Source organism: Pseudorca crassidens, chromosome 21 (assembly GCF_039906515.1).
Source record: "Pseudorca crassidens isolate mPseCra1 chromosome 21, mPseCra1.hap1, whole genome shotgun sequence".
In the NCBI taxonomy this organism is placed as follows: Eukaryota; Metazoa; Chordata; class Mammalia; order Artiodactyla; family Delphinidae; genus Pseudorca; species Pseudorca crassidens.
In genome coordinates this window covers 24,244,120-24,271,798 of record NC_090316.1, presented here as the reverse complement: position 1 = coordinate 24,271,798, position 27,679 = coordinate 24,244,120, and the positions used below count along the sequence as shown (strand labels likewise).

At 36.9% G+C, this 27,679-nt stretch overlaps 1 protein-coding gene across 22 annotated transcripts in view; it reads right to left on the bottom strand.

The window, feature by feature from the left end:
• The window catches only part of SORBS2 (sorbin and SH3 domain containing 2), a 138,032-nt gene that overhangs the window by 19,638 nt on the left and 90,715 nt on the right, over positions 1–27,679 (bottom strand). For 6 of the 22 annotated variants that reach the window (XM_067721632.1, XM_067721630.1, XM_067721629.1 and 3 more), the window contains 8 exons: positions 21,192–21,241; positions 18,346–18,533; positions 14,399–15,979; positions 11,763–11,851; positions 10,348–10,394; positions 6,067–6,181; positions 5,853–5,981; positions 4,288–4,491 (listed from right to left, as the gene is read on the bottom strand). In XM_067721632.1, coding sequence (XP_067577733.1) covers positions 4,288–4,491; positions 5,853–5,981; positions 6,067–6,181; positions 10,348–10,394; positions 11,763–11,851; positions 14,399–15,979; positions 18,346–18,533; positions 21,192–21,241 — 2,403 coding nt within the window. Of the gene's footprint in view, positions 1–716; positions 1,488–4,287; positions 4,492–5,852; positions 5,982–6,066; positions 6,182–10,347; positions 10,395–11,762; positions 11,852–14,398; positions 15,980–18,345; positions 18,534–21,191; positions 21,242–25,445; positions 25,503–27,283; positions 27,368–27,679 lie in introns of all 22 variants that reach the window. The other 16 variants (XM_067721625.1, XM_067721627.1, XM_067721642.1 and 13 more) reach the window with 7 other exon arrangements.

Genomic DNA, 27,679 nt, shown 5'->3' with positions numbered 1-27,679 from the left:
GTCTTTTTTGAAAGAGAGAAGCTTACAAGCTAAAGATTTAGAGCATTTCCCTCTTAACTGATTAAAATTATTGCCCAGGGTTCCTTGTTTGTAAGGTGAATATGTAGGACTCAACTCTTAGGTCGTCACCAACTTAAAGCAGTTACCTCTTCAGAAAGAGTGGAAAGGGAACTGCAGTATATTTTTCTTTTTTGTTTTCTTTTCTTTCTCTTTCTCTTTCTTTCTTCCCTTCTTTTTCAAACTGCTACTGCTACAAAGATATGGTGTATAGTTTTCTCACCCTGGAGGTGAACTAATCTCTCTGTGTAGCAATTTCCTCATCCCGAAAGTGGGAATAATAATATAACCCACCCCACTGAGCTTTGAAAAGTAAAGATGTAGCATTCTTAGAAAGCTGCCTGACACTCAGTAAGAGCTCAACTATTAGCTATTATTATGAATATTAAAATTAGAAAGACTTTAAATTACAAAAATCTTTAAATATGGATTTATAGTAATAAATAAATAATGGAATAATATCACATATTTACATCATCTTGTTAAAATTTGGTGTGTTTCTATCCATCCCTCCATCCCTACCTCATATAGTGCTGTGTTTCTTGCATCGAAACCTTCCAAGACAGTGTCAAAATTGATGTTTATTAATATGGTTAACTGTACTAGCTAACCGTAGTAAGACTGGTTAGTTCTTCAGGAATTAGGCAAAATTAGAGTACCTCTTCACTGGGTTTTGCTGCATCGCTGTCTTCCTTAGGACTCCTAGGGTCTGTGGGCATTGCTATTGGAAATTTTAAGCGGTCAGCTTCCCTCTCTTCTTCCTCCTCTATGTGCAGGAGTGGTGTCACCTCTGTGCCATCGTGGCCACACCACAAGGCATCTGGTTCTTGAGATTCTGGCCCTCTTCGGATACCTGCCAAGACCCCCTCATAGATTTCCTCATCTTCTTCTCCAATGACGGGGAGGGTTTGGGGCAAGGGACCCACACTAGCGTGTGCAGAGGTCACGAACTTATCACCTAGGACCTCAGGTACTTTTTCAGGGCCTGCAGAACCCTTCCTCATTGTCAGATCTGCAAAATGGTTTTGAGGTGTCTTTCTGGAATCCTGAAGTGGCGCTGCCCCAGGGGGCTGGGCTGCAGCTGAGGTCGCACCCAGGCGGGGGAGAGGTAGCAGCGAGGAGGGTGGCTTGGCAGGTGCAGACGCTGGCGGCAATGGGAGGACAACAGAGGGGTCCTCCTTAATTTCAAGGGTGGTCTCCTCTGGGGTATTTGGTTTGGCTTGGTCAGCAGGTAAAACTAAAGCACCAAGCTTCTCTAATTCGTCCAAGAAGTTGTCCAGAAAAGGAGGTAGTGTTGGGGCCAAAGGCTTTACCAGTGGACACTTGGCTGTCAGGGACAGCCACCCCGGGGTGATTCCCTGGAGAGCTCCTTTATCTGGGCCACATGAAGCTTTGTGCAAGGGAGGGGGGACTGGTTCGCTGGAAGCCAACTTAGAAACGAGCAGGATATATGAAGTTAAAAAAACATGAAAATAATAATAATGCATTAAAACACAGAGACAGAGAAATGCAGAAAGGTATGATGGTGAATATAAAAAATATTTTATGCTATGGTCTATATTTGCTTATAGTTTTTGAATTTAAATACATAAAATAATTAGTATGTTAATTAAAGATTTATCTGAATACTTTATACTAGTATTTGGAAAAGGTCTATTAAATGTCAAATGACACGATAAAGCTGTCATAGAGATTATAAGAACAGACAGCAAAATCTTTAGAGATTTAATTTACTAGACTACTTCTTTCAAAGCAGGTTTCCAGATATTGATTAAATGTAAATGACTCTGAAATAATGTTAATGTAGAATGAAAACCAATAATGAAGCCTTTTTTATTCCCAGAATCTGTTTAGCGTTCTTTCTTCCTGTGCCAAATCTTTTGAACCTTCATCATTTTCTCACTTGGGTTTGTGAGGTGATTATAACATACGGCATAAAATATTTTTACATCATTATATGTTAACACATTTCTAAATGAATAAGTTCTGAGAGATATTTTTTAAGAACAGAAACCCATGATCAAAACGAGACTGAACTTACATAACTGCTATTTCAAAGTTTTAAAAAATCCAAAGTAACTGTTGACATAGAAAGGGAGCATATGATGCGAACAGGAATAAACTTCTGCTAGGACTTCCATTCTTTTTTTCAAAAGCTGGACATTTTATATAATCTAGTGGAGGTCTAATTTATGAAGCTTAATCTCCTGAAGTAAAAAAATACTTCTGTATATCAATATTATCACTATATTTTGGATACATTGAACAAAACAGAATTTTTTATGTAAATTCATTAAAAGTTGTTCTAGAAGTGTTGCCTAGAAACATTCTAATACATTTATGTATTGTTTTTGGACTAGGAAGAATGCTATATGCTACACATATGAAGGCCTTGAGAGAGGCTGGTGGAAGACATTTTACTTTGGTTCTTTCCAGGTCGATGATTTGGGTTTGGAAAGAAAAAATCTTCAAGAAAGACTGCACTTGCTGGTTGACTGTTTAGGCTGACACGTCACTGGTGCACTCAGTACTCTTGGTCCTTGGGCCTTAGTATGGATCAGTGCACAGTGCACTCTCCACTTAACTTTTGACTTCTGTCCTATGATAGGAATGGGGCTTTAATAGAATTTATTTAGAGTTTTTAAAAACAGAAATGTGATGCCGTGTCACCATGGGGTGGGATAAATGAGATTAAATGTCACAAAACATTTGTGAGCATCCTTACAGAAGATTCAAGACTAAAGGCTACATAGCACCTTTAGTGCTAGGAACATTATGTGGCTGAGGAGGAAAGGTCTTTAAATTCCATTATCGTCATGGCTACTGCTATCCCATTACTACCTGCTGCTACTACTACTCCAGCTCCATGACCGCCACAGTCACGAATATACATGTTAATGGGTTCAAAGTGCTTAGCCTTACCGTGGACTTGCTTCTACTGAAAGTTAAATTAAGTATCCCGAGATACCTATATCACAAAAATATACCTATAATACAAACATCATATAATTATCTTTTCTTCCAAAAGCATTAGAATTGGATTCTACTATATTAAAGGCAGAAATATCAGAAATAACATCAACTTACATTTGAGTCCCTCCTAAAATAAAGATAGTATGTCAAGAAATGTGATTTGAGTATGTCCAAGAGTGATTCATAAATCACAATGAATTCCCTCCTCTATTTATAAATATCAGTCAGAAAATAGGATATTTAACGTTTAGTATATTTTGGGTATCATGGTTTAAAAGTACATTACAGTTCTTTTTCTGAAAATGATTCAGTTCAAAACTACTGAGAAGTTCCCTTCACTTAGCCAGTGACATCATAGTATACATTACCAGTTGGTAAAACCATTAAATATTTTTCAAAATTTATGAAAGTAAGCTTTTCAACGTATTTTTCCCCAGCAGTGAGAATAAAACAATAATTAGTTATTAGTGAAATTTGTACATTTCTCGATTTATAAAATGTAAAATCTGGTATTCTAAGAGAAAACTTAGGAAACTGAAAATACGTTTAAATCATATTCTCAGCAAAGATTAAAACATTGTGATCTAAAATATTACATTGCCAATATTATGACATCATGTAAGAATTTCTTATATTTTAAATAAGCCTTTGTAGATACACACTTATTCTTTCTTATAAACTATTATTTGAAAGTACAGTCGCTTTGAAATTTATCTGGTAGTTCTTTTAAGATGACTGAATGGTGGATAAGACAAAGATATGGATGAAGATTCTTTTCTTACTAGCAGTAGGAACTACTGAAGGAAGGATGTTGCTCTAAATGCTGAGCTCTGCTAGTGAAGTAAATGTACTAAAGAAGATTCTGGAAAATTTTATAACCAATCAAACAAAATTGGAAAGTACCAGACTGTTCCATTATCCAATGATAAAGGATTGAGAGTAATTGCTCAGCAACCCAGTCTTCAAAGAAAAGTAGAATAAATAAAATGCCTAGCCTTAGCCCTTTAAAAGAAAATGCTTCTCTTAAGATAGTAGATTCTTTATGTAGTTTCCCTTTATGTAGCTTAAACCTTTATGCCAGCACCCATAGGAAAAATTAAATTATATTGATTTGACCTGGCACTTAGAAACATAACATGTAAATCTTTTGCTTTGCCATAGATATGATGTTGTAATCTAATGTCCTAAAATCATGTACTGAGTATGTTACTCTGAGCTCCCAAATATTATACTTAATATGCTAGAATGTTTTCTTACCTTATTTGAACTTAAGCTGTGGATTCTATCACTAGAATAGCTGTGGGGTATTGGAGGGTCAGGGTAATCCTCAGCACCTTTGGTTGTATTCTTCTTGATGACTTCTACATAGGAAACAGGGAAGATGCCTTGTCTGTTGGTTCCTGGAATTTTACCTTCATACCAGTTTTGATCAACTCTTTTAAGAAGAATAATTCTATCTCCCTGTAATGAATATTAGGAAAATGCATTAGAAATAGAGATGTGATAACATAAAAATTATAATTGTCAATGTTTTCTAATAAACAATAGTTTTCCATCTGGGAAAGCCTTATACTTCCAGTGTTTTGTTTTCGTTATGAGAATGCAACTAAAGCCTCAGAGCTTACTCCCAAATTATGGCTTATCAACATATATGCGGTTTAATCATCCATTCACAACATTAGAATCTTTCCTAAGGATATTTGGCCTTATACATGTTCATATTGGTACTGTGGGAAATGACATGTGTAAGTTATTTCAAAAAGCACAGTAGTTTAACCTGCAATGTGTCGATGACAGTACCATCATCTGATCACTGACAGATTCAAGGGAATGACCTTATGTAGGAAGAGCTTCAGAAAGTGCACTATAGCTTGCTGTGATGGTGTATCTGAAATGGGTTCTAGAAGTCAACCCCTGGAAGGGATGAAGTTGGATAGCACAATGTTCTTCTTCTTTATCTACATGTTCTGAGTTGTAACAAAGAGTGAGGCTAACAGGACAGGGCAAAGCTAGCATCCTAGATTATGCATAGCTGTGGCCAGGGCTGACATCCACCCGGTCTGCATCAAGATGGTGTAGCACCAGCATCCATTCTGATTGGTGGGTGGCCATGCCATAGCGGTCAATAATATATATATATATTTTTTTTTTCGGTACGCGGGCCTCTTACTGTTGTGGCCTCTCCTGTTGCGGAGCACAGGCTCCGGACGCGCAGGCTCAGTGGCCATGGCTCACGGGCCCAGCCGCTCCGCGGCATGTGGGATCTTCCCGGACCGGGCACGAACCCGTGTCCCCTGCATCGGCAGGCGGACTCTCAACCACTGCGCCACTAGGGAAGCCCAATAATATTTTTTATGAACCCCCTGGCTTTTGCAATGATAGAACTTTCTACAGTCACTATTCCTGCTGGCTGCAGGATCAAGCCAATGCCACAAGACCCAGTTTAAATTTTGAATTTGATATAATTTTTGAATAGTAAGGCGCAGCAGAAGAACACGATTTTGAACTGTATTAAACTGCTATTTTCTTTTGATGTTTCCACATGTACAGCTCCTGATATTTAGCCCGAGGCACCCCTTGGAGACAATTTGGAGCCTCCCAGGCTAAACCACAGAGGGAAAGTCTCTCTGAGAAGCTTTGCATCCCACAGGCACCTCATCTGGAAGGACATAGGAGTGGCAGGTAACAGTGACTCAGGGCAGCCTGATGGAGTTCTTTGCGGAAAATGAGGGAGACACAAAAATGTCTAAGGAAAAAGATGACCTAACTTAGCTGTGAAAATATACAGCCTTTCAAATGCACCAGTGAAGAAAGCAGGTTACCTTTCTCAGCGATAGCTCCACATTTGTGTCAGCGCTGAAATTGTATTTGGCTACAGCTTCTCCGATTTCTCCAGGCTGGGCAGGGGGAGGCGGTCTGGCAGGCTGTGCTTTTTCAGGAGGTGTGAGTTTCTATGAAGGAGAACAGTTACTTATGCTTGACCTGTGGTAATCCTGGAAACAGCAACCACGTAAGGAGGAAGGGGAAGGGACTTACCTCCACGTATGAGATTGGGAAAATGCCCACTCTCCCGTGGTGCTCTCCCTCATACCAGTTTTGATCAATTCTCCTGAGGATGTAGACAGTATCTCCTTTCTTAAATGGCAGCTCCCTAGAAGAGATACATTTGAATGGTTTTTTTTTTTTCCGGATGTATGGCGATTATTCTTAACATCAAGATTCTCGCTAGATCTGTATGTGGCTGGGAAATATACTTCCAATATTGAAAAAAATCTGTTAAGTCCAGTTAGATGAGGATTTTCCTTGAAAATTTTTAGAATTCCTTTGAAACATTGTAACTTTAGAAATGATTTCAAAAAGAACAAATGTAAACATCACATCTGATTTAAATCACAGGCAGATTAATATGAAATTTAAAGGTGGGGACAGACTTGCTGTCTAGTCATTGGTTTAGAGTAGAGGAGTCCGGAAGCTTGCCATAAGGCTGGATTCATTCCACAGCGATTTTTACTTGTCCTGAAGCTAGTTGGTTACTTACTTCTCTCTCTTTCTGTCTCCTTCTGATATGTTAAAGCTTACAATAAGGAAACCAGTATCATTTAGCCTTAGCACAGAAGTGCCAACATGAGAAAAAATTTTATTTGTGGATCCTTGAAGCTGCTTGACAGGCATTTAAGTAGAATATCTTGATAATGAATTTATTTTGTGAAACAGAAAAGATTTTATACTTTGATTTTTCAGTGAGGCACAAAGATAAACATTTTTAAAAAGTGGAGTATAATTGACCTGTAACATTATATTAGTTTCAGGTGTACAACATAATGATTCAGTATTTGTATATATTGCAAAATGACCACCACCATAAGTTGAGCTAACAGCTGGTCACCACATATGTTACAATGTTTTTTTTCTTCTGATGACAACCTTTCAGATGTACTCTCTTAGATACAGTACAGTATTATTAACTATAGTCACAAAGATAAACGTGTTTCAAGTGCAAAGACATGCACAGATGGCTTGTAACCGCCTTTATATCTTTTGTTTTTTAAATAGAAAAATATTTTCAAGAAACTAACTATGCTTTTCCATTTGGGCTGTTTCTAAGGAGACAGTACGTAAATTGGAGTATTTAATTTTAAGTTATAAAGACATTAGTCATCATAAATAATTCACGCCTAAATTCTCATCCTCACTGCTTCAGGTTTTTATGGCTTTATCCCCCAGGTAATTGTGTCTCTGTGTTATTTTGCCTCCACAATTATGTCTCATTGGAGGGTACTTATTTCAGATCTTTTGCCAAGAGCCCCATTTTCACACACATCTGCCTTCCCACTCCCAAATCTTCTGCGTTGCTTTGTTCAGAATCTTGAGTTGGATCATTTATGTGTGCAGAGTACATAATGGAGAGAGGTTTATATCAGATGTCGAATATTTTGTGTTGATTAAAAGAATTAATTGAAAAAAGTTGCATAGTAAAAAGAATTATTACACATTTAGAAGTGCTAAAACTTTCACATTGAATCTGTGTTAAATTTTCAGTAACCCTAAAAGCAAACAAGATTCACAGGGCCTGACATTCAAATACAGTACTTCCCTCTTTTATGCAAGTGCCTAATGTAGAAAATAAAACCCCAAATGTTTAATGTTTACAAACCAACTGTTTTATTTATACCAGGTATGTTTTATTTCTGGAAATGAGAGTAGGAAGCTTAGCTTAAAAGAAAAATAATTAGTTGTCTCTTATTTACATTTTTTTAAGTGTGAAAAGATTTCTATGTGTAAAGACTTGTATTTAAATTTTTGAAGTCGTCTAGAAAAAACAGTGGTCTCACCCTCCAGTTTTCAAAATTATGTTCGTCTCATCTCAGAACTAGAATTTCTTTCTAAGAGTCCCATTTTGACCAGTTTGCTCCAACCAGCGCCTACCACCTTTGAACAGTGGCCACTGACAACCTTTGGGAATAGCATTTTATCTCGTTTTCCTCCTTAACAGTTGAGACATTATGTTTGGTGAGTTACTTAGTTGTCTTTTTGAAAATTAAACTTTCTTGTGTTAGGTAAAGAAAAACAGCTTTTAAAACAGATAATTATTCGAAACAGAGATATCTGTCTCTTGTTTGTAAGATGTTAGGCACAAAAAGCACTCACATCTCTTGCAGGACATTTTGTCCTGCCCAAAATGTCCATGAGACATTTGGTCCACATGAAAAGGTCCTTGATATTTGGTCCTGTCCAGAACAATTTGGCATGAGCCAAATATGTTCATGGACATTTTGGATAGGACCAAATGTCTGCTAACCCTCACATCTAGCTAATGATTGAAATGACTTAAAAATGTGGCTGGTCCTCCTGAAACTTTCAGTGCCCTCTGGGTGTGTGAACCTTTTTTTTTTTTTTTTTGAGGTACGTGGGCCTCTCACTGTTGTGGCCTCTCCCGTTTCGGAGCACAGGCTTCGGACGCGCAGGCTCAGCGGCCATGGCTTACGGGCCCAGCCGCTCCGCAGCATGTGGGATCCTCCCGGGGGCACGAGCCCATGTCCCCTGCATTGGCAGGCGGACTCTCAACCACTGTGCCACCAGGGAAGCTCTGTGAACCTTTTTTTAAAGCTGCATGAGTCATCCATAACCTTGATTTTTGTGTCAGGTACATAACTACATTGGGGGTGACAGACAACCGCTCTTTACATCTCCTGAGAACAGAACAAGAGGAATGTGATTAAGCTGCAATCAGATAAACTTATTGATGGTATGGGGGAAACAGTTTTTTTTCTTACTAAAATTATGGGATGGTTTCCATGGGTGATTGTTCAGTTCACTTCTCTGGAGGCTTATAATACAATTAGATTTCGTTGGTTGAGGAAGACCTTTGTGAAAGTGGGATGGTGCAAACAGCCCTTCAGAACAGCTGTGTCATTTACACTCCCACGGGCAGCGTGTGGGAGAGTGGGTTTCCCTGAACCTTTGCCAACGTCAGACGTTCACAGTGAGGATGTGGTCTTGGAGGAGGGTGAGGGGCTGGGCACTTGGAGCAAATGCAATCCAGTGACAGAGTCAACACCACAAACACCTCTCCTCTGCACTGTACCTCATCTTTCTTTCAATGCCTGTTTCTAATTAAGGTTTCTCAAAAAGCCTGTGAGCCCTGGGCATATTTTATATGCCCTGTTATTTCTCAGGGCTTCATACATCTAAGGACACTTTTGATCGATTTTCACAAAGAAGAAATGAAATTTACATGTTTTATGTCATTATTTTATAAAACTGACATGCCTTGTACAAATTATCACACCATATCCAAAGAACAGTAGCTAGGACCATAGTGTAGTAGAAACAGAGCAGATGTTACTTATCTCATCAAAAAAAATTGTAAGCTTCCCTTCAGGATTCTTTTTAACCCCAGATTTAAGCCATATTTGACATCTTCACTTCTAAAGAGAATTTTCTTATTTAGTTAATTTAATTCCCAAATTCTGAGTGATTTTATTTTTTATGTCTTCTGTCAGAGATAGATTCTTTAACTATTAATTCATATAATATGCATTTTTATGAATAAATGCTTTGGTTATTGTATATATATTCAGCTAAACAGCACGGTATAATTTAATGCCAATATCTTGAATTCTAATGGAGACCAAAGTTTCTTAAGTAAGGTCTGTGACGTGGGCCATAACAGAGCTGGAAAACTCACTCCTATTTAAGCCTCCTTATGTGCTTAGTACTAGCCTTCCCCAACCCTATGCTCACCTGATGAACAAATTCCTAAAAAAAAAAAAGGTAAAAAAATTACGAGACAGGAGTATGAAAACACCAACATCAAAAGACCACAGGATAGAACTGTGCTCAGAGTCTCTAAGCTCTGAGTATTGAGAAATGGAGATTTTACTGCAGGAATCTTCATAAACAATTCTAGTCTTTAACCACAAGCTATCCTTAATATAGTTGGATAAATAAATGATATAAAATTCTCCAGTTAAGTGTTACTCCCCCAACAATTTATTTTTACTTCACTCTCCACATGAAAATTGTAGAAACAACGATCCTTAATTTCGTTTTTTTTTTTCCTATCCTTTTGAACTCATTGTGCTCTAACGTGTTTGGTGTAATTTAAAACTCAATGTTTCTCAACTAAACTCAAAATGAAAATAAAATTACCCACATCCCAGTCAATTCAGAAGGAACCATTTAATTAGAGTAGATTGCTGAATTGGGAATTAGGTCTTATTTGTAACACATCCCAGTGCAATATTTGTCTTTCAAAGTATTATTAATGTATTTAAAGTCAACTTAAATCATATAATGAACACTTATCTTACTTACTTGGATGTCTGAGCCTTAAAATCGTAAACAGCTTTTGCAGGCAATTTCTGAAAATGAAGGAAATGGTTAGCGCTAACTTAAAATTATGGATTTCCTATAAAAAAGCAGTTTCACATGAATTAAAGAGAAATGAAACCTCAAGGAATGATTAAACATATACAATTTAAATCATTTATGCAATTTATAAATAAATCAATTAGTTCTTTATTTAGATATTTAAACTACAACAGGAATGTAACAGATGACTTATTCACCCTAACTATTGAATATCATATTTCATCTTAGGAACTAAGGTAAAAGAATGCCATAAAAGGGGACTAAAATGCCTGCAGAGGATTCAGTCCTAGGTATAATTTTGGCTTTTCCTGGGATAATTATGGGAGGTCAATTGCTGTATGTCCTAAGTATTGACACAACTTCTGAATCATAATAAAAGGACTGGAAAAAGACATGAGGGAAGTCATTACCCCTTTTACTAAGTACTAACTGACATAGTAGCAAAGAAATATTAGCCCACTTATCACTGAGAGGCTCGTTAGTGGCCAAAAGTATAGGCTGGTCACTTTATATTCCCTGGAGAGTTCAGGAATTCTTCAGCACACAGTAAACCAGCTACTCATCTTTGAGTCATGATACGATGTGACTCGTGCCCACACTCAAGCTTCGGGGCCCACAGATCTGCCTGGGCCACCTGTAGCTACTTCCTCTCTGATTCCAATAATCCCCTCACCTCACTCTCTTTCCCTGTGACTCTGGTGAACTTTGGGCAACCTGGATCATTTCTGACTTCTTTGGGGGTCCACAGGCCCTGGACTATGTCAGACACCTGTAGAGAACTTTCTAGAGTGCCTGCCAGTCCAAGACCAGCCTTCAGTTTCTATCAAACCTTCATGGCTCCAAGAAAGTACAAGCCAGACCTCCAGCCCTGGCTCAGGACCATGGACAAGAGCCAGTAGGTGGGTGGTTCTCAGGGGCAGTGTTTTTTTTTTTTTCAGGGATCCTCTCTAACAAAAGCAGGCCAGCAAAAATTGTTTCTATGGAATTTGTATTGATTGGCAGCACAGCTGACCTAGGGCTGTCCCCTACATCACTGGGCCAGAAATTTGTACAGGGGAAACCTTCTTCCTCCAAGGGGCGGCCCAGCTCAAGACTCTTTAATTTATGGGTGTCAGGTCAAGATTCAGAGAGTCACTGTCAAACTGGATTACAACTGGGGGAGACCTGCCGCTAGGGTCAGAATGCAGCTGGCTTCAAGTCCTTTGCTCGGGCTCCAGGGAGAACTGTTTCTAGTTTCTCTGCCATCACTTTTGTGTTTTTAATCTGGGTTCTTTACTGGTTTTGGAGGTAACTTCAGCTGGCAAGTGCTTTATCAAGTATATTGGTGAAAAAGACTCAAATGATACTAAAAAGACTACCTCTTTTTCTGGAGTTCCTCTTCTTTCCCTTGGTACACTTCTCCCCAAATCGGTCAGCGTGGATGTGTAACTTCTAGGGGACTCACGGTCTATTGGAAAGGACAGGGCCAGAGTGAGATTCCACTTAACCAAAGGCAGACTTGTTTAGCCATTTTTCCTGGTGGCAACTATTTACCCTTCACATTTGGAGAGACACTGCAATGGAACACATGGGTCTAAAACTCATGGGTAATTGTAAAGTTGTGATATAAGACAAAAACAGAGCATTTTAAGAGGAAAAATGGATATTCTCCCATTTTTTCCTTTTTCTGCAATACAAGATTGCAGAAGTATTATAATCATAAATATAAATATAATTGTAACATTGCTGATATAATTATACTGTAGCACCTGGTATAGACAATTTGCAGTTACAGGGATTGTTCACTTCAAAGATTTAATACTTTCTATTTCTATTCTTTTTGCCACCAGTTTATAATTACTATGATAGGGCCTGGAGAAGATGGAGAAGGTAGCAACGACTTAATTTAAGAACATAGTAATGAAAAAGAGAGAAAAATAAAGTATGATGATGACAGAACTATGTCATGGCCATTCTCTTCCCTCTTTCTCTCTGTTTTTATTTTTTTAATTTTTTTGCGGTACGCGGGCCTCTCACTGTTGTGGCCTCTCCCGTTGCGGAGCACAGGCTCCGGACGCACAGGCTCAGTGGCCACGGCTCACGGGCCCAGCCACTCTTTGGCATGTGGGATCTTCCCGGACCGGGGCACGAACCCGTGTCCCCTGCATCGGCAGGCGGACTCTCAACCATCGCGCCACCAGGGAAGCCCTCTCTCTGTTTTTAATTACTTATTGAGTCTGAAGATGGCATCTTAAAGCTTAAGGCTTAAAAGGCTGTTACCTAGTGCCTTCCTTTGTGCTCAACTATCTTATTAGAAAGTGAATATCTATTCCAATAAACAAAGGGATAAAAATTTCTAAACAGAATGTGTTGCATTGGTTGCCAAATTACTTATGAACTATTGCATTGTTTTTGTTCACCTTAAAACAAAATATACATGGTTAATTACATTATAAAATAATGATTGCAAGTATCTATTAATGGTATCTTATATCGCATGCATTATATGTGGAAATGTAACGGATATTGAATAACTGGAAAAGTAGCTAATTTACTAAAACATTAGGTTATGTCTCAATCAGTGAAAATTTCAGATTGTTGGCATTGATTTAGAAAATTTGAATTTACCGTTTTTGAAGCATGTCATATAGTATAAATGAAAGCAAAGATAAATACTAATAAGATAAACAAATGTGTGCAATGGTAACTAACAATTGGGCTATATATAGTACATTAATATGACATCTGAATTATGTCTCTTTTTTGCCTATAGAGATTATATTCTATGCTACAAATTCTGAATTACATGAGTTTGAATCTTGTTTCTGCTACCTACTGTCTGTGTGACTTTGGTCAGATTTCTTGTCCTCTTTGGGTATTGATTTCCTCCACTGTAAAACAGTATTTACAATATCACCTAGGTTTATGCCGTGTTAAGTAGATAATGTATGTAAAGCACTTTGCAGTGTCTGGTGCATAGAAAACTCTCTTGACAATCCAAGTTTCAGCCTGGAATACTCATTCCAGCTTCCTAAAATTTACACAGTAAACAGATGCACTTTAAGCATTAATGAAAAGAATTGGATAAAAATATCAAAACATCCTGTGTTTTTCAGTAACGTAAACCTGAAAAAATGTCCTCTGTATTTGAATTGCTATTTGTCCTTGTGTTCCACTTTAAGGAATAATCCATCTATGAAAATGAAGTCGAGAGTCACTTTTATCCTAAATAGTCTAATTCAAATGTCAGTATAGGGTTGTTTTAGCAGAAATAGAAAATAAATTAATTAAATAATGGAAGGGAAGAGAAAATGAATACAATGAATGATGGAAATGAGACATATATAGAGAGCTTAAAGATATATTCACAAAAATTTTATCCCAATTGTATCTTTTAAATGGAGAAAGTTATTAAACAAGTCCTATTCTCTTTTAATCGCCGATCAATTACTATATTACATATTTTGGTTTGCTTCCTGAGTGTTTTGATTTAGTATCTTCTATATAGAATGTCAGCAAATTATTTATTGAATGAATGACTATAAAGTTAATATAAGAATCAAGGAAAAGACTGTTAAACTATTGGTTTTGATTCATTTTCCAACAAAAAAAGAGCTAATGCAAAGTTGTCAGTTTCTTAAGGATACTGATACTCAATTATGATTTTTGCCTTGAAATTCTTTTAAATTGGTAAAATAAGTTTAATTGGTTGTTTCTATGTAACAGTTGTTTCAACCCTAACATCAAGCTACAAAATGGTTTTCCCTTTCGATTCTGAATGAGTAAATTTTTGTGAATTGATGATTACTTTAAGCCACACATCAAGTCCAGATATCCCATGAGCAAATGAGAACTATTCAGTAAGGCACGTTTGCACAACAAGCATTTGCTTCACCATGCATAATGAATCCAAGTGGTCTCACAGCTCAAGAATGATGAATGTAGGAATGGAAAATGAAAGAGCTGGAGGGTGGGCATCTGAACCACAAGGGAAAAGATAGAAAAGTTGATCCACCTTGGAGGCCCAGTGCACTGTCGTGGTCTTGGTGGTGGTAGTTGTTGTTGGTGTCATCTTGGAAGGAGGCACTGTGAGGCATTCTCCCACAATCGTTCTGGTACAATGGACAATGAATAGCACCTTCTTGAGATGGTGGGTGGAAAGGCTGGTGCATGGGGCTCCTTTTTAGAGCTTTGAGTGATGAATTCCTTTCTGGAATATCTGGCAGCAGTTCACTGATAAGACGGTGCAGTATACTGTTGTCTGGCAAACTTCCCCTTCTCTTTTCAGCCTTAATTTGGTCACAAATGTCTTTAAGGGCAGAGTCCAGAGCCTCAAATACAGATGTTTTACATTTTGCCTTTTCCATCTGTTTTTTGGAAGTTGAATTTTTTTTCCTCCGAAAAGGCACGGGACTGACTAGAAATGCCAGTTTAGAAAGGCCAGGGTCCATTTCTTGTCTTCTGGGCTCTTCAGTATTTTCATGTTTAGCTCTTTCATGTTTTAACATTGTTGTAAATCGAGTATAGGAGGCAGGGCATCTGCCTTTGCAGGAGCTGATGAGGTGCCGGTGATGGTGGTGGTGATGGTGGTGGTGATGGTGGCTGGATCCATAAAAACTTTCAGAGGATGTGAAAGAAAAGTGATCAAAGTCACTCTCACTGCAAAAGGACGATCCTTCTACATGAAGGTAATCACTGTGGTCAGACACGACTCCATCCTGGTCACTATCAGAAAAGTCCAGATGGGTTCTGGGCTGCACATCACTGGTGACTTCAATGTGGATGGGCACCAGGGTTTTAGACTTGTAGCTTCGTTGTACCTGAGAAGGGTGTCTACTTTGATTTTCTTCCTCCAGCAAAGACTCAATGGAAAATCGCCTTTGGGGACATAAACCATTTTGTTGTGGTTCTAGGGTTACAGGAGATAACATTTCATCTCCTAAATTTGGCATGGATTTTGACTTCTGAATCAACTTTTCAAATTCAGAAATGCGGGTGGGGACCATGTCCCTGGGCACCTCCTCCGTGGAGGACTGGCTGCATCCATGGAGCAGAGCCCTGTGTTGCTGCTCCTTTTCGTACTGCATTATTCTTGACTTTACAGAGCAAATCACCTCTGAATTCATTAAATCCTTGCGGTTGATGCGGTGCATTTTCTTGTACAGTTTTAGGAACCCTGGGGCATCGTGGGCTGACCTGTGTCGGAGCCTTGATCTGCTATTACTGCGGCCCTCTTGGATGTAGGGGGAAGCCCATGTTACGGGGCAGCTCTCCTTGGAGTCCTCTTCACATAACAGAGAACCCATACTTTCTGACTTGGCTTTCGGATCAGGAAAACTATCGCAGTCATCGTTTAAAAGGTCATCACAGCTACGGGATTTGATTTTGGGGGAAACCGTTTCTTCAGTGCTGCTCCAGATCTCTGCGTTTTGCCGGGCCATTTGCCAGCCATTTTTGAAAGTAATGGCCCTCTGCGAGTCATGTGGGATGTCCAAATGCTGTCTGTAAGTGTTACAGTAATCTAACTCATGGGAGGGGTTGCCGTTGAGCCCTGAGTAACTGCAAAGGGATGGACATATTTTGCTATCGTCCCCACCTTTTATTCCAGGGCAGCGTGGTGGAAGAGAGACGTTGGAGAAGTTAAAAGGCTCATAAAGAGGAGAGCATGTCAGTTAGCATCAGATAGCACAGCAAAGAGAAAGCAGTTAGTGGAGTTTAATCTAGACATTGATTGTTATACGTGTAGCTTCAACTTAGAGAAAAAAGCCTAATTCTAAAGCAAGGCAATGCTTTGGCAATAAATGTAGCTTTGCAGATGATAGTTAACAAAACCATGTATAAAAAGTAACTGGTGTCGCTAATACGCCTATTTCTATTGCATATTTCATCCATCTTTCTGCAAATATGGTATTCAAAAATTCAGTAGTGCCTTGTAAGCTAATAGCATGACCTGGTAGTGACTTAAAAGGTTTGTAATTAATACCAAAAATGCCATAGATTTAAACATCTTAATAGGGTCAGGATTTGAATCTTATTTGATTTATAATAATATTATTAATTATTAATAATATTATTAATTTATAACAATAAAGAGGTAAAGAGTAACTTATAAATTTACATTTAATTAATACTTCCATAACCGTATCAAATAATTTTTCATGGGCATTAGGTAGAAAAAGCTATAAGACAAAATACTTTCCCAAATTGCAAAATCAAGTTCAGTTGCTGTGAACTATTGCTGCTAATATTTTTCTAAGAAAAAACCCAACTAGCAACTCTTTAAACAAATGAATTTACCTCTTTAATTTCTCTAACTTCAACCTCTTATTAGGCAGTTTCCCATAAGGATAACTGGATATAATGTAAAACTTTCATCACAGTTAAATGCACTTGCTTTTTTCCAGGAAGGGTCTTTTTAAAAAATCATTTGCAATATAATAAGGTAGAGCTAACCCTGACATCAATTTCGAATATCTATGGAAATAGTCTTTTCTTTTGTGTTGCTGAGTTAATTAATAAATGAGAGGCCAAATTACATCTGATGGGACATTTTCTTCTTAGAAACAAGCCTAGTGGAGGAAAACAGCTCTATTGACAGCTCCTGCCTTCTCCAAATTCTTCAAAAGTGATAAGCACATTAAGTAGCTGTGTAGTATTTGAGAAAGGAAGTTGACTTAACACCCCCTAGGATAAAAACAAATATCTAAATTAATCAGAACCCTTTTAACTTTTGGGTGGTATCCAAGCATAATGAGTCAATGGCATTTCATGACCTATTGGTTTCCTTGGGGTATTTGTTTATATAAATGAGTAGAATCTAATACGGGTACTTCTGTTAATTTGAGGAATGGTATAGTGAAAGGGGATCCCTCCCTGTGAATCTCCCAGTAAGTAGTCATAGCTTTACTAGGCCACGGACAAGAGCTAGCACCTCCTGCCTATCCAGAGCCCAATCATCAAATCTTTTGCACACAGACCAGCTACCTCTTAGCTTTAATGTCATGTGGCAACACTTTCAGTGCCTACATTCAATCCGCGTAGCTGAATCTCTGCTACTTTATGGAAACTTCAGTTACAACTCACTTTCTTCACACACTTCAAATTTCTTCTCTCTTATGTTTCAACCGCAGAGCGTTGGAGGAGACCCTGAGTCCCCAAATCCTAGGTACCTATGGATACTGGTTCATTCCTAGGTCTCTATTTTGGGAATATTCCTGTTACAGCTGCAGTAATGTGTAACTAAACAGAGACTGGAAGGAGTGACATCTTCCTTTCAACACAATTCACTAAATTTCAAGAGAGGAGACAGGCCATGCAGAAAATTGGCTTGGTGATATCTAAACTTTACAATTATGGCCTGAAACCAGTCAGTTCTTACTAGTGGACTGTTTTGAATTGAACACTATGTTACATGCAGAACATGGATATTCTACTGTATGTATGGATATTGACCAAAATATAAAGCAAGTGATTAAAGAAACAACTTTCATAGGTTAGACAAACTTTCGTCTAGAATTAAATAATTTAAAAAATCCAAAACCAATTTACATTTTAGGCAACAACATTCTCTGTTGCTACTTCTAGTTTCTATTCTATATATCTGATTAATTTTTCTAGTTGTAGTAACATTAGAAAATGTTGACAATATGCAAATGTTTGGAACTGTAATCTTTTAATAGCCTGACAATACAATATTTCATACTTTAAATTTGTTCCAGAAAACACACACAATATATTTGAAGAAAGAAAGCATTAACAGATGATAAGAGTCCTTTAAGCCACTCAAATGGTTCACCATCCTGATTTAGTCTGTGTATAAAGAAAGCTATTTTTCTGAAACTATATTTTATTTTAGACACTATTTACATGCTAACTATTTCTGGGTAGTTATCATTGGACCAGCTCTCCCATAGTTAAAACTTAAACTAGTAAATTGTTTATATGTCATTTATTGCTGCTCACCTTTTGCTCTTGATGGGGAAGAAGGAGAAGAACTAATGAAGGACTTTGTCAGGGTGGAGCTTGATCCTGGGAGGTCTGCTCGACCTGGGCTAGTTCTGCTTGCAGTTGGATCCCCCAAGCCCCTCGGCTGCCCCACCGCAGGCTCGCTCTTCCTCCTTTTCCTGAAGTCACTGGCCATGCTTGCAGAACTGAAAGAAGGAATCAGCTTCAGTTTGGTTGGTGTTGCAGGGGGTTCAACTTTGAATCAGAAAGACTAGTGGAAGGTGCTGGTGGCCATGGTATGCCTCTTATCTCCCATCCCCCAAACTGCATTCTTAGGAATTCATTCCTTGATATTAAAAACTATTTCTTTATAATCACCTCTTTGAAAATTAATAGACTCATCTGCAAACAGTGACAGTTTCACATCTTCTTTTTCAATTTGTATTTCTTTTATTTCTTTTTCTTGTTTGCTGTGGCTAGGACTTCCTAGACTTAATTTTTTTAGAGCAGTTTTTTTTTTTAATCTTAAAATCTTTTAGAGCAGTTTTATGTTTACAGAAAAATTGATTGGAAAGTACAGAGAGTTCCCATATACTCCCTTTCCCTTGCACACATTTTCTCCTGTTATTGACATCTTCTATTAGTGTGGTACATTTCTTACAGTTGATGAATCATATCAATATATTATCATTAAATGTAATTAAAGTCCATTGTTCATATTAGGGTTCATGTTTTCTGTTGAACATCCTATGGGTTTGAAAAATGTATGATGACATGTGTCCCTCATTACTGTATCATATAGAGTAGTGTCATTGCCATAAAAGTCCCCTGTGCTCTACCTCTTCATCCCTCCCTCCCTGTGAACACCTGGTGATCACTGATCTTTTTACTGTCTCTAGTTTTACCTTTCCCAAAATGTCATATATTTGGAACCAACAGTATGTACCCTTTTTAGATTGGCTTCTTTCATTAGCAACGTGTTCTTAAGGTTCCTCCATGTCCTTCTGTCGCTGGATAGCACATTTCTTTTTATTGTTGAATAATATTCCATTATATGGATGTACCACAGTTTGTTTATCCATTCACCTATTGAAGGACACCTTGGTTTGCTTCCAAGTTTTGGCAGTTATGAATAAAGCTACTATAAACATTCATGTACAGGTTTTTTGTATGAACATAATCACCTTTTAAAATAAAAATTCTCCTGTTAGTGTAATATTTTGTTACTGATAATTCAGTGTTAGGATTTGTACCATACATCTTTTCTCTATACAGAACAGTTGCAACAACATGAATATATCTGGAGGAGGGATGCCAAAATGGAGGAAAGGATTGGAAAAAAGAAGAAGATCTGGTAAGACCAATTTTTCTTACCTCGAGCTTTCCCTATGGCTTTTCCTAATAATCTTAGCTTTAAAAAACTTACACTGAAATTCCAACGTTTTTCTGTTTAAATAATGAATGACCAATAATCTGATCATCAAATAAACTATTAGAGTCCTTTTACCTGGTTGTATTAAAAGGTGTCGACAGTTTGTAAGGGCAGGGACTTTATATCATGGTTCTGGATCTGAGTGTAATATCATTTAAGACAAACATTAGTGAACGAATATATACCTCACATAGCATGCTGTCTGTCAAATCATTAGATAAAATTCCACCACCACCAGCAGCAACAGCACACCAGCTCTTATGAACCAGAAGTATGCTATTTGCTTTACTGTCATTATTGTCTTACACAGCATGCACGGCAACTGCTGAGCTATGTGCTGTTGTCACTGTTTTACAAATGAATAAATGTAACCTGCAAGCTTTGCAAGTATAGAGGTGGAGCCAGACCTCAGAATTGGTCTGCATTCTTCTAAAGAGGACACCCATGTTCGCCTAGACCTGTTTTTGCTGTCATTATCCTGTCACATGAGTGTCTGTGTGTCTCTACGTAAATCCTTAGATCAGATTAGAACTAACTAAAATTCAAACATTTTAGGTGCATACATAATTGTAAAAGATATAAAAGAAGGGGTTCAGGGAGCTCCTTTCTCAGTGACGTTAATGCTGTTGAATGGCACACATGAAACCAATGTACAAAGGACCCAGTTTACTTTTCCATTTATGTTGATAGAAATCTGTAGAAGGGCAAATTATTGTTATATAAATATTTGTTGTTGATGATATGATATGGCTGGGAGTTTGCATTATTCATTATTGTCATTCTACTGTGTCTGAACTTCTGTAATATTTTAAAGTAAGAGTGATATTTAAAGCCTACGAACAGAACTTGCCTTGGTAGACTCTTAGCACAGTTAGGACCTACAAGTTATTTTGCCAACTGTGTAAACTTCGTATGTTATGGAGCCCAAGTTTCAGTTTACTAGAGATAAAATCTTAGGGATTGAGTATGTTTCTGTACTTAGAATGCCCGGTATATAGTAAGTTCCCATTTATCAGTTGTAACAGCATTCCTGATTTGTGTGGTCAGAGTATAATGAACAAACATATGTAGAACATAATTTATAAAATTTTTTCTAACTTATTACAGTTTTTTCAAATATATCATCACATCATCTAACAATATTGAAAATTAGATGTTTATTATACTTATCTAAGGAGAAGAAAACTGGGTATGGAGGAGACAGGGAAGGCAAGAATTTCTCAGCCTGTAATGGAATCTAGAATTATTTTACTTAATTTTTATACATTCTTGAATATGGTCATATAAAATGATGCAGAAACAAGTTAAAACAACTTCATGAATTATGGTGCTTAAAATAAAGATGAGGGATACATAATTTTTCATTTCTAGTTCACTGAAAAAGAAACCACTGATATAGAATATCCTGGTTGCATAATAATGAGACTCTTACCTAGTGGGTCTTTCCAGGCTCCTGTCTATAGAGGATTGATACAAGGAGGCCTGTTAAGATAGAAAGATAGTTCCATGAAAATTTTTACCATAGCATAATTTTGTTTGTCCCTGGACTTTATAGTAGGCATCCTAAAAAGAATACTGTCAAAATTGAGATTAAAAATACCATTTACTTTGGGCATAAAAATGTTTTCCTGAAGAGAAATCATGCAACCTAATTTCTACTTTGTTCTTATCTACTTCCTCTTCTAATATACAGTCATCCCTTGTGGTATCTGATGGGAATTGGTTCCAGGACCTCCCCAAGGATATCAAAATCTGAGGATGCTCAAGTCCCTCATATACAATGGTGTACTATTTGCATATAACCTACCCACATCCTTGCGTAAATTATCTCTAGATTACTTATAATACCTAATACAATGTAAATGCTATGGAAATAGTTGCTGGCATGGAAAATACAAGTTTTGCTTTTTGGAAATTTCTGGAATGTTTTGTGGGGGAATATTTTTGTCCCTAAGTTGGTTGAATCTGTGAATGTGGAACCCACAGATATGGAGGGTCGACTGTACAGCACCGCTCTTCTCTGTGTAACTCAAAATATTCATAAATCAAACATTGCCTGAGGGGGAAAAAGAAAAATCAATAACCACTCCTTCATGTAGAAATAGACTAAAAATAGAAATTTCTTACATAAAGGAATGGTTTGATGTTTAAAGAAATATTTGTAGTCTTCAATCCTTATAAAACATAACCTTCTTTATAAATTTTTGTCATGCTGCCAGGTGTTATTTTTATGTAGACATAAAATGTGAGCAGAACTTCTTTCATTGGTTAACACAGACATGACTTTTTAATAAAAACCACAGAATTTGGTTTGAAATTAAACTAGACTACCTGGTTCTTAAATCAGGTACAGATTTATATCTTTGAAATTAGTTATGTTCAGGGTTAGTTTAAAATAAATGATTTAATGAACCAAAATATAACCTTTCTTTAGAAAAGTGTACTTTTAACATTTTAGTCAGAAAATAAGCTCTCAGTTATCCATGGTTTTAGGGACAAAGAAAAATAGATGATACAAATTGATAAATAATTCCAAATGCTTATTGTACACACCATTTTCATACTTCTTCATTCTGAACAATACAATGAAACAGATATTGAAACTGTTAGATATGAATTTGAGATGAAAGTAGTTGTGGTATGATGTATGATGTCTAGGATGTATAGGGAAATGCCTACCAAGTATATATATACACACACACACACACACATACACACACACACACACACACACACACACACAATCCCCCTTGTGCATAACTCTAAAATTGCTTCTATTAACTAATATTTTCATTTTTACTGAATGAGAATGGAATTGCCCAAAAAGAAACAAAAGCATCTCTCTGCAAGAGAATATTACCCTCTCTTTTCTCTAGACAGAGAAGAGCATATTATAATACTTTTAGTTCCTGTAAAACATTTAGATTCTGAATTTCTCAATAAATATAAAGATAGAAGAAAATTGGTCTGCTAATCGGATAAGTTTACATGACTATTTTAACTATTCAGCTACTCTGAATTGGACACCAGAAAGGTGGAAAGATAAATACTAAATAAGAAGGATGGCAAACAAGTAATTATATTCTGATTTTGAAATATTAATTCTATATGTTTGCAGAAGAGCAACACCAAAGAGCCTCAGAGCACTGCCACCTGTGTGGCTCACAGCTTTCATGGGACATCCAACCACAAACCACAGTTGGCCATCAAAAAGTATCCATTGTGGAACACTCTTAGAATACCCCTAGAGTGATCAGAAATTTTGAATCACCAGCTAAATGATTTTGAATCATGAGCCTAAACAATACTGTAATATGAAATAAAACATAGTGTAAGAAGTGAAGGCTCTATACTGATAAATTAATTGTGTTTCAGACTTAGGCTAAGAAACTACAATTACTCCTCCTTGTGCTGGTTTCCACAACCTAAAATAAACTGAAACCAGTATTGTGATGTGTGTTCAAAGGAAAGGTTCAGTATTAAATTATAAGGAAACAATAAAAAGTCTAGATAGATGACTAAGAGAAAACCTTGTATGATAAGTATATGAATAGTACTCATTCTGAAATGGAAATTGTCTCCAGAAAGGAGGTAGCTATTTTGCCTATTATGATCTACTGAGTATTTACATATTACCATTATTTTAATACACCTAAATGAAGGTCATGTTAATAAAATACAGACACTGAATTGCTCTTTCTGCTATGTGATTAAACTTTGCTTAAAAGTCCTTAATTGTTCTTTATTAATGCCAGCTTCTCACTTATATTTATGGATTAAAAAGTATGTTATTCATGGCATATACTAGGCAATTGATAAATGGTAGCTAAGATAATGTCTAATCAATTACAAATTTTACCAGAAATGTTTTACGTATGGTTATTAGAGAGAGAATCCAGTACCTTATCAGAGGATTTTTTAACACTGAAAAACCATGATGTGAAGTTAATAATATAGTTAATATGCTATCAGAACATACAGCACTCCCTTCTCAATCCCTAAGAGATAATGCAAAATCAGTTTACCATCGGCAAAGTGCTTCTTTATGTGATTTTTTTTGCCACTACTGTTAACATTACAGAATGCATAGAATTAAGTTTCTACTATCTTTATCCCAAGGATTATTGTGTAATGTTAATTATAGAAAAGTATTTCACAGAAATTAATGGTTAATAAGAAATAGTATTAAGTAAATAATTTGTTTCTAAAAGATTTGAGCTCTAAATATATCTTTTGGAATTGCTAAGAAGTATGGTATAAAGGAAACAGCACTGAAGTGAAGGTTAAGCGATCTGTTTTTTATTTTTAATTTGCCACCATATTATCATCTGATTTTGGACATATTTCTTAAAATAGTTGGACTCTACTTTTCTTGACTGAAAAATGAGTGAGTTAGACATGGCGATCTCTAACTCCATTTCAGTTCTCAATGAACTAACTGTCTTAAAAATATCTTGGAAATATCTGACCAAGATGTCTGAGAGAAATATCTGACCAAATTGAATTCCAAAGTAAATTCTTTGGCTGTTCATGTGTTGAAATGATACCCTTTCTTCAGATCTAGAGGTAACATGACACACAGAATAGAACTGCTTGTTGTATTTGATTTCCTTCAGATTATACACCTATCTATAGCAAATAAGCCTTTAGAAATGATTGAATTCAATAACCCAGAATGTTTCTGGTTACTCTGTTTTACTTTTTATTTAATATATAAATATTTCAACACTTCTCTGTTTTAACATACACTGTGATGCATACCTCAGGGGAAATAATTTGGAATTGCAAATTGGTCTAGAAAGTTGGGTATTTCCTCCTGAGACTGTGCCTGCAATTCCAGTTGTCACTATCGTGTGTCAGTAGTATATCCTGCAGCATAGGTATTCTACTAGTTTTGTTTTCTAGTTGCATGTATTTAACTGAGTTAAGACTTTTCAATGAAAATATTTATTTTTCATACTCTCTTTGACTAATTCAAATAACACTTTACATTGCCAGGCATAAATTTTTTTTTTTTAACCTATCAGATCGTCATGAGCATTCCTATACAGAGATGGAAAATGCAATTCATCTCATTTGCCAGTGATAATCTATTAGAGTGGCTGCCTGGATTATAGCATTGAGAAGGATTAGTAATGTCTGCCAAGGGTATCTGACTGGGAAGTTGTGACATGTGTGCCAGTTATTTGTCAGCCCTATTCTTGATTTTATCTGATGCTAAAGTCCACAAATTGTATTTAGGAAAATGAAAGAATTAAATTTTAGGAATATGTGAGACATAAAAATCCGATTATCTAAGAATATAAACCGTCATTCTACACCTCCAAGCATGATGATAAAACGGCTCTGAAGAGAGTTCTAGCAGTATTTTACTCAGTCTAATCAAATATATGCACTAACACTACTACTTTTGCTTTTTGATTATCACACTCCTGGATACCAGGATGCATTGAATAGTTCACCTGCAAGTAATGATCGGAATGATTCTTCACCTATGTTTCACAAAGAGCCAACAATTTTGGTATAATTAATGTCCAGGCAATGATACTGGATACAATCTAGTGATGCAAAGACAGATTTTCAAAAACAGCTTAGACACTTTAGCGAATTGTAAAACACAGATGTTCAGAATCACAGTAACAGGTCCTAAGAGAGAAATCTGAAAAAGAGAATAATTTGTTTTTACCTCATTGGAAACACCAGAAGAATGATCTTGAACATAGTCCAGAGCCTTTTTAGGAGGCTGGGTGTAGATGCACCACATAAGCAGAAGTGTAGAGATGGAATGGAGGAGAATCAATGGCAGCAAGGAATGAACATGTGGAAAAGGTGACAACAGTTAGAAATTGAGCGCTGACAGTATCAGATACACATATAGTGTGACATGAATGGAGCAAAATGGGTGTAGCCCAGGAGGAAGAGTGCGATGTTCGTAAATATTCTCAAGCACTGGGCGAAATTACTAGTGATTTGATTAGTATATTTATAAACTCATGTCATCAAATCAAAACTAGCGCTCCTAGTCTCTAGCCACAGAGGAATGCAAGGTACATTAAAGGAACACCAGAGGAGCAGGTGGACAGCATGCTGGTGAGTTTCCATGTGTGGCCTGAAAATGATTGTAGAAAAACGCTGATAATTTAGGCTCAAAACAGAAATTGGTCCTATCCCTATAAACTGTCTAATCAACAATAACAACACATATAAATTAAAGCTAGGGAATTTTTTTTCTCTAAAGTAAAATGCATTTATGTGAGTACTTGGATTCAAATTAGGAAAAATATTCTTCCTATTAGTTATAGAAATTCTAAAAATATTATTTGGTTTATACTCATTTACAGTCACTTTTGATCCAGTTCAATAAGATACAATGAATCTAACCAAGTCTCCTTTGCATTTTAGGGGACAAAAGGGACTAACTACTATAACCACCTAGTATATAATATATGGTCAGTATATGACTGTATAAATCAGCCTATGACATGATAAAAGAAAGATTGTACTCTCTGATCTTTAATCAAACTTCTGTGCGGTGTATTCAGTATGTTCTTTAAGTGTTTAAAATTCAGAAACACCAGTGAGAGTATAAAAACTATGTAACTGACAGACATCAAATGCACTGCTGTCGGCGGCTGCAGTTCCCCAGTAAAACTCGAGTTAATAAAGGAAGTTGCTATTTGAAGCTTGGGTTGATGCTTTATCCCAAACAGATTAAGCAGTTCTCGTAAGGTCCACCTTTGGTGGAGGTCTGGGGACTAGAGGAGTTGTGGTGGTTTTCAGTAGCAGGAGGAGAAATCAAGGTCCACAGGGTTTCCTCGTTTTTCCTTTTCCTTATATCCCTAAGGGCAAATGAGACATTTTATAGTGGGGATATCCTGGCAGTATATTATAGTGGGGATTTGCCAGAAGTTTTTGTTTTTCTGATAGGTCTGAGTTTAACTTCTGACACTGCCACTTAACTCTCTTGGGCAAATTACTTAACCCCTCTGGCCTCCGGCTTCTTACTGGAGGGACACTGTGAAGACTCAGATCATTAGTATGGAACCCAGCCCTCTCCAGGTGCTTGGTGATTCCTCAGCAAATAGGAGCTATCATAATAGTAAGTTTTATTATTGTAAATTTCACAGTGCTTTTCTGATTGAGCTAGATCCAAATGGACTGTAAACAAATACAAATCTTCTATAAATCTGTAATAATTGTCTGACTATTCTAGGACCGATACTATCTCAACATTTTGAATCTGTAATCAATCAGATATAAAATAATCTAATGCATGATTTGGTGGGAAAGAAAAACTATATAGGAAGTGTCTGACATGTTTAAATGTTTGGTAGAGAAGTGAATGCGGGATAAGATGTACCAAATTTGTGTGTGTAGAATATACTTTTTTCAGAGTATTTTTGGTGTACATAGTATTCAGCTTTCGTTCTCTAAATGACACCTATCTCTTCTGATAACGATATGTTTTATAAATCAAACAACATTCTCCTAATCGTTTTATATTAACAGTCTAGCCTCACTTACCGGGCGTCCAAACTCCAGTTCTGAAAAGAATTTATACCAGGGCTCATTTTCTAAATCTATGTCATCTGGATTTATGCGATCAGTCTGGAGCAGATGTGAAGGAAAAGGGAAGGAAAAGTCACACTGAGCTAAGTGAGGGCAACGCTGTGAGGCATGAAAAACACACACATTCGCACACAAACATGCATCAACTCTCACCCAACAAATCTCAGCCAGAGAGAACAAAGGAAGTAAAGTAAAATGGGCAAAATTAGGATATGAAGGTGAGCTTTGATGGCATCACTTAGGCCCCTAGTTATTTTCTCCGCCATCATTTCTAGTTTTCTCCTTAGCTTGATGCATAAACTATGACAAACTCTCTGTGACAGTGAGATTGAGCATTGATAGCACAGCAGG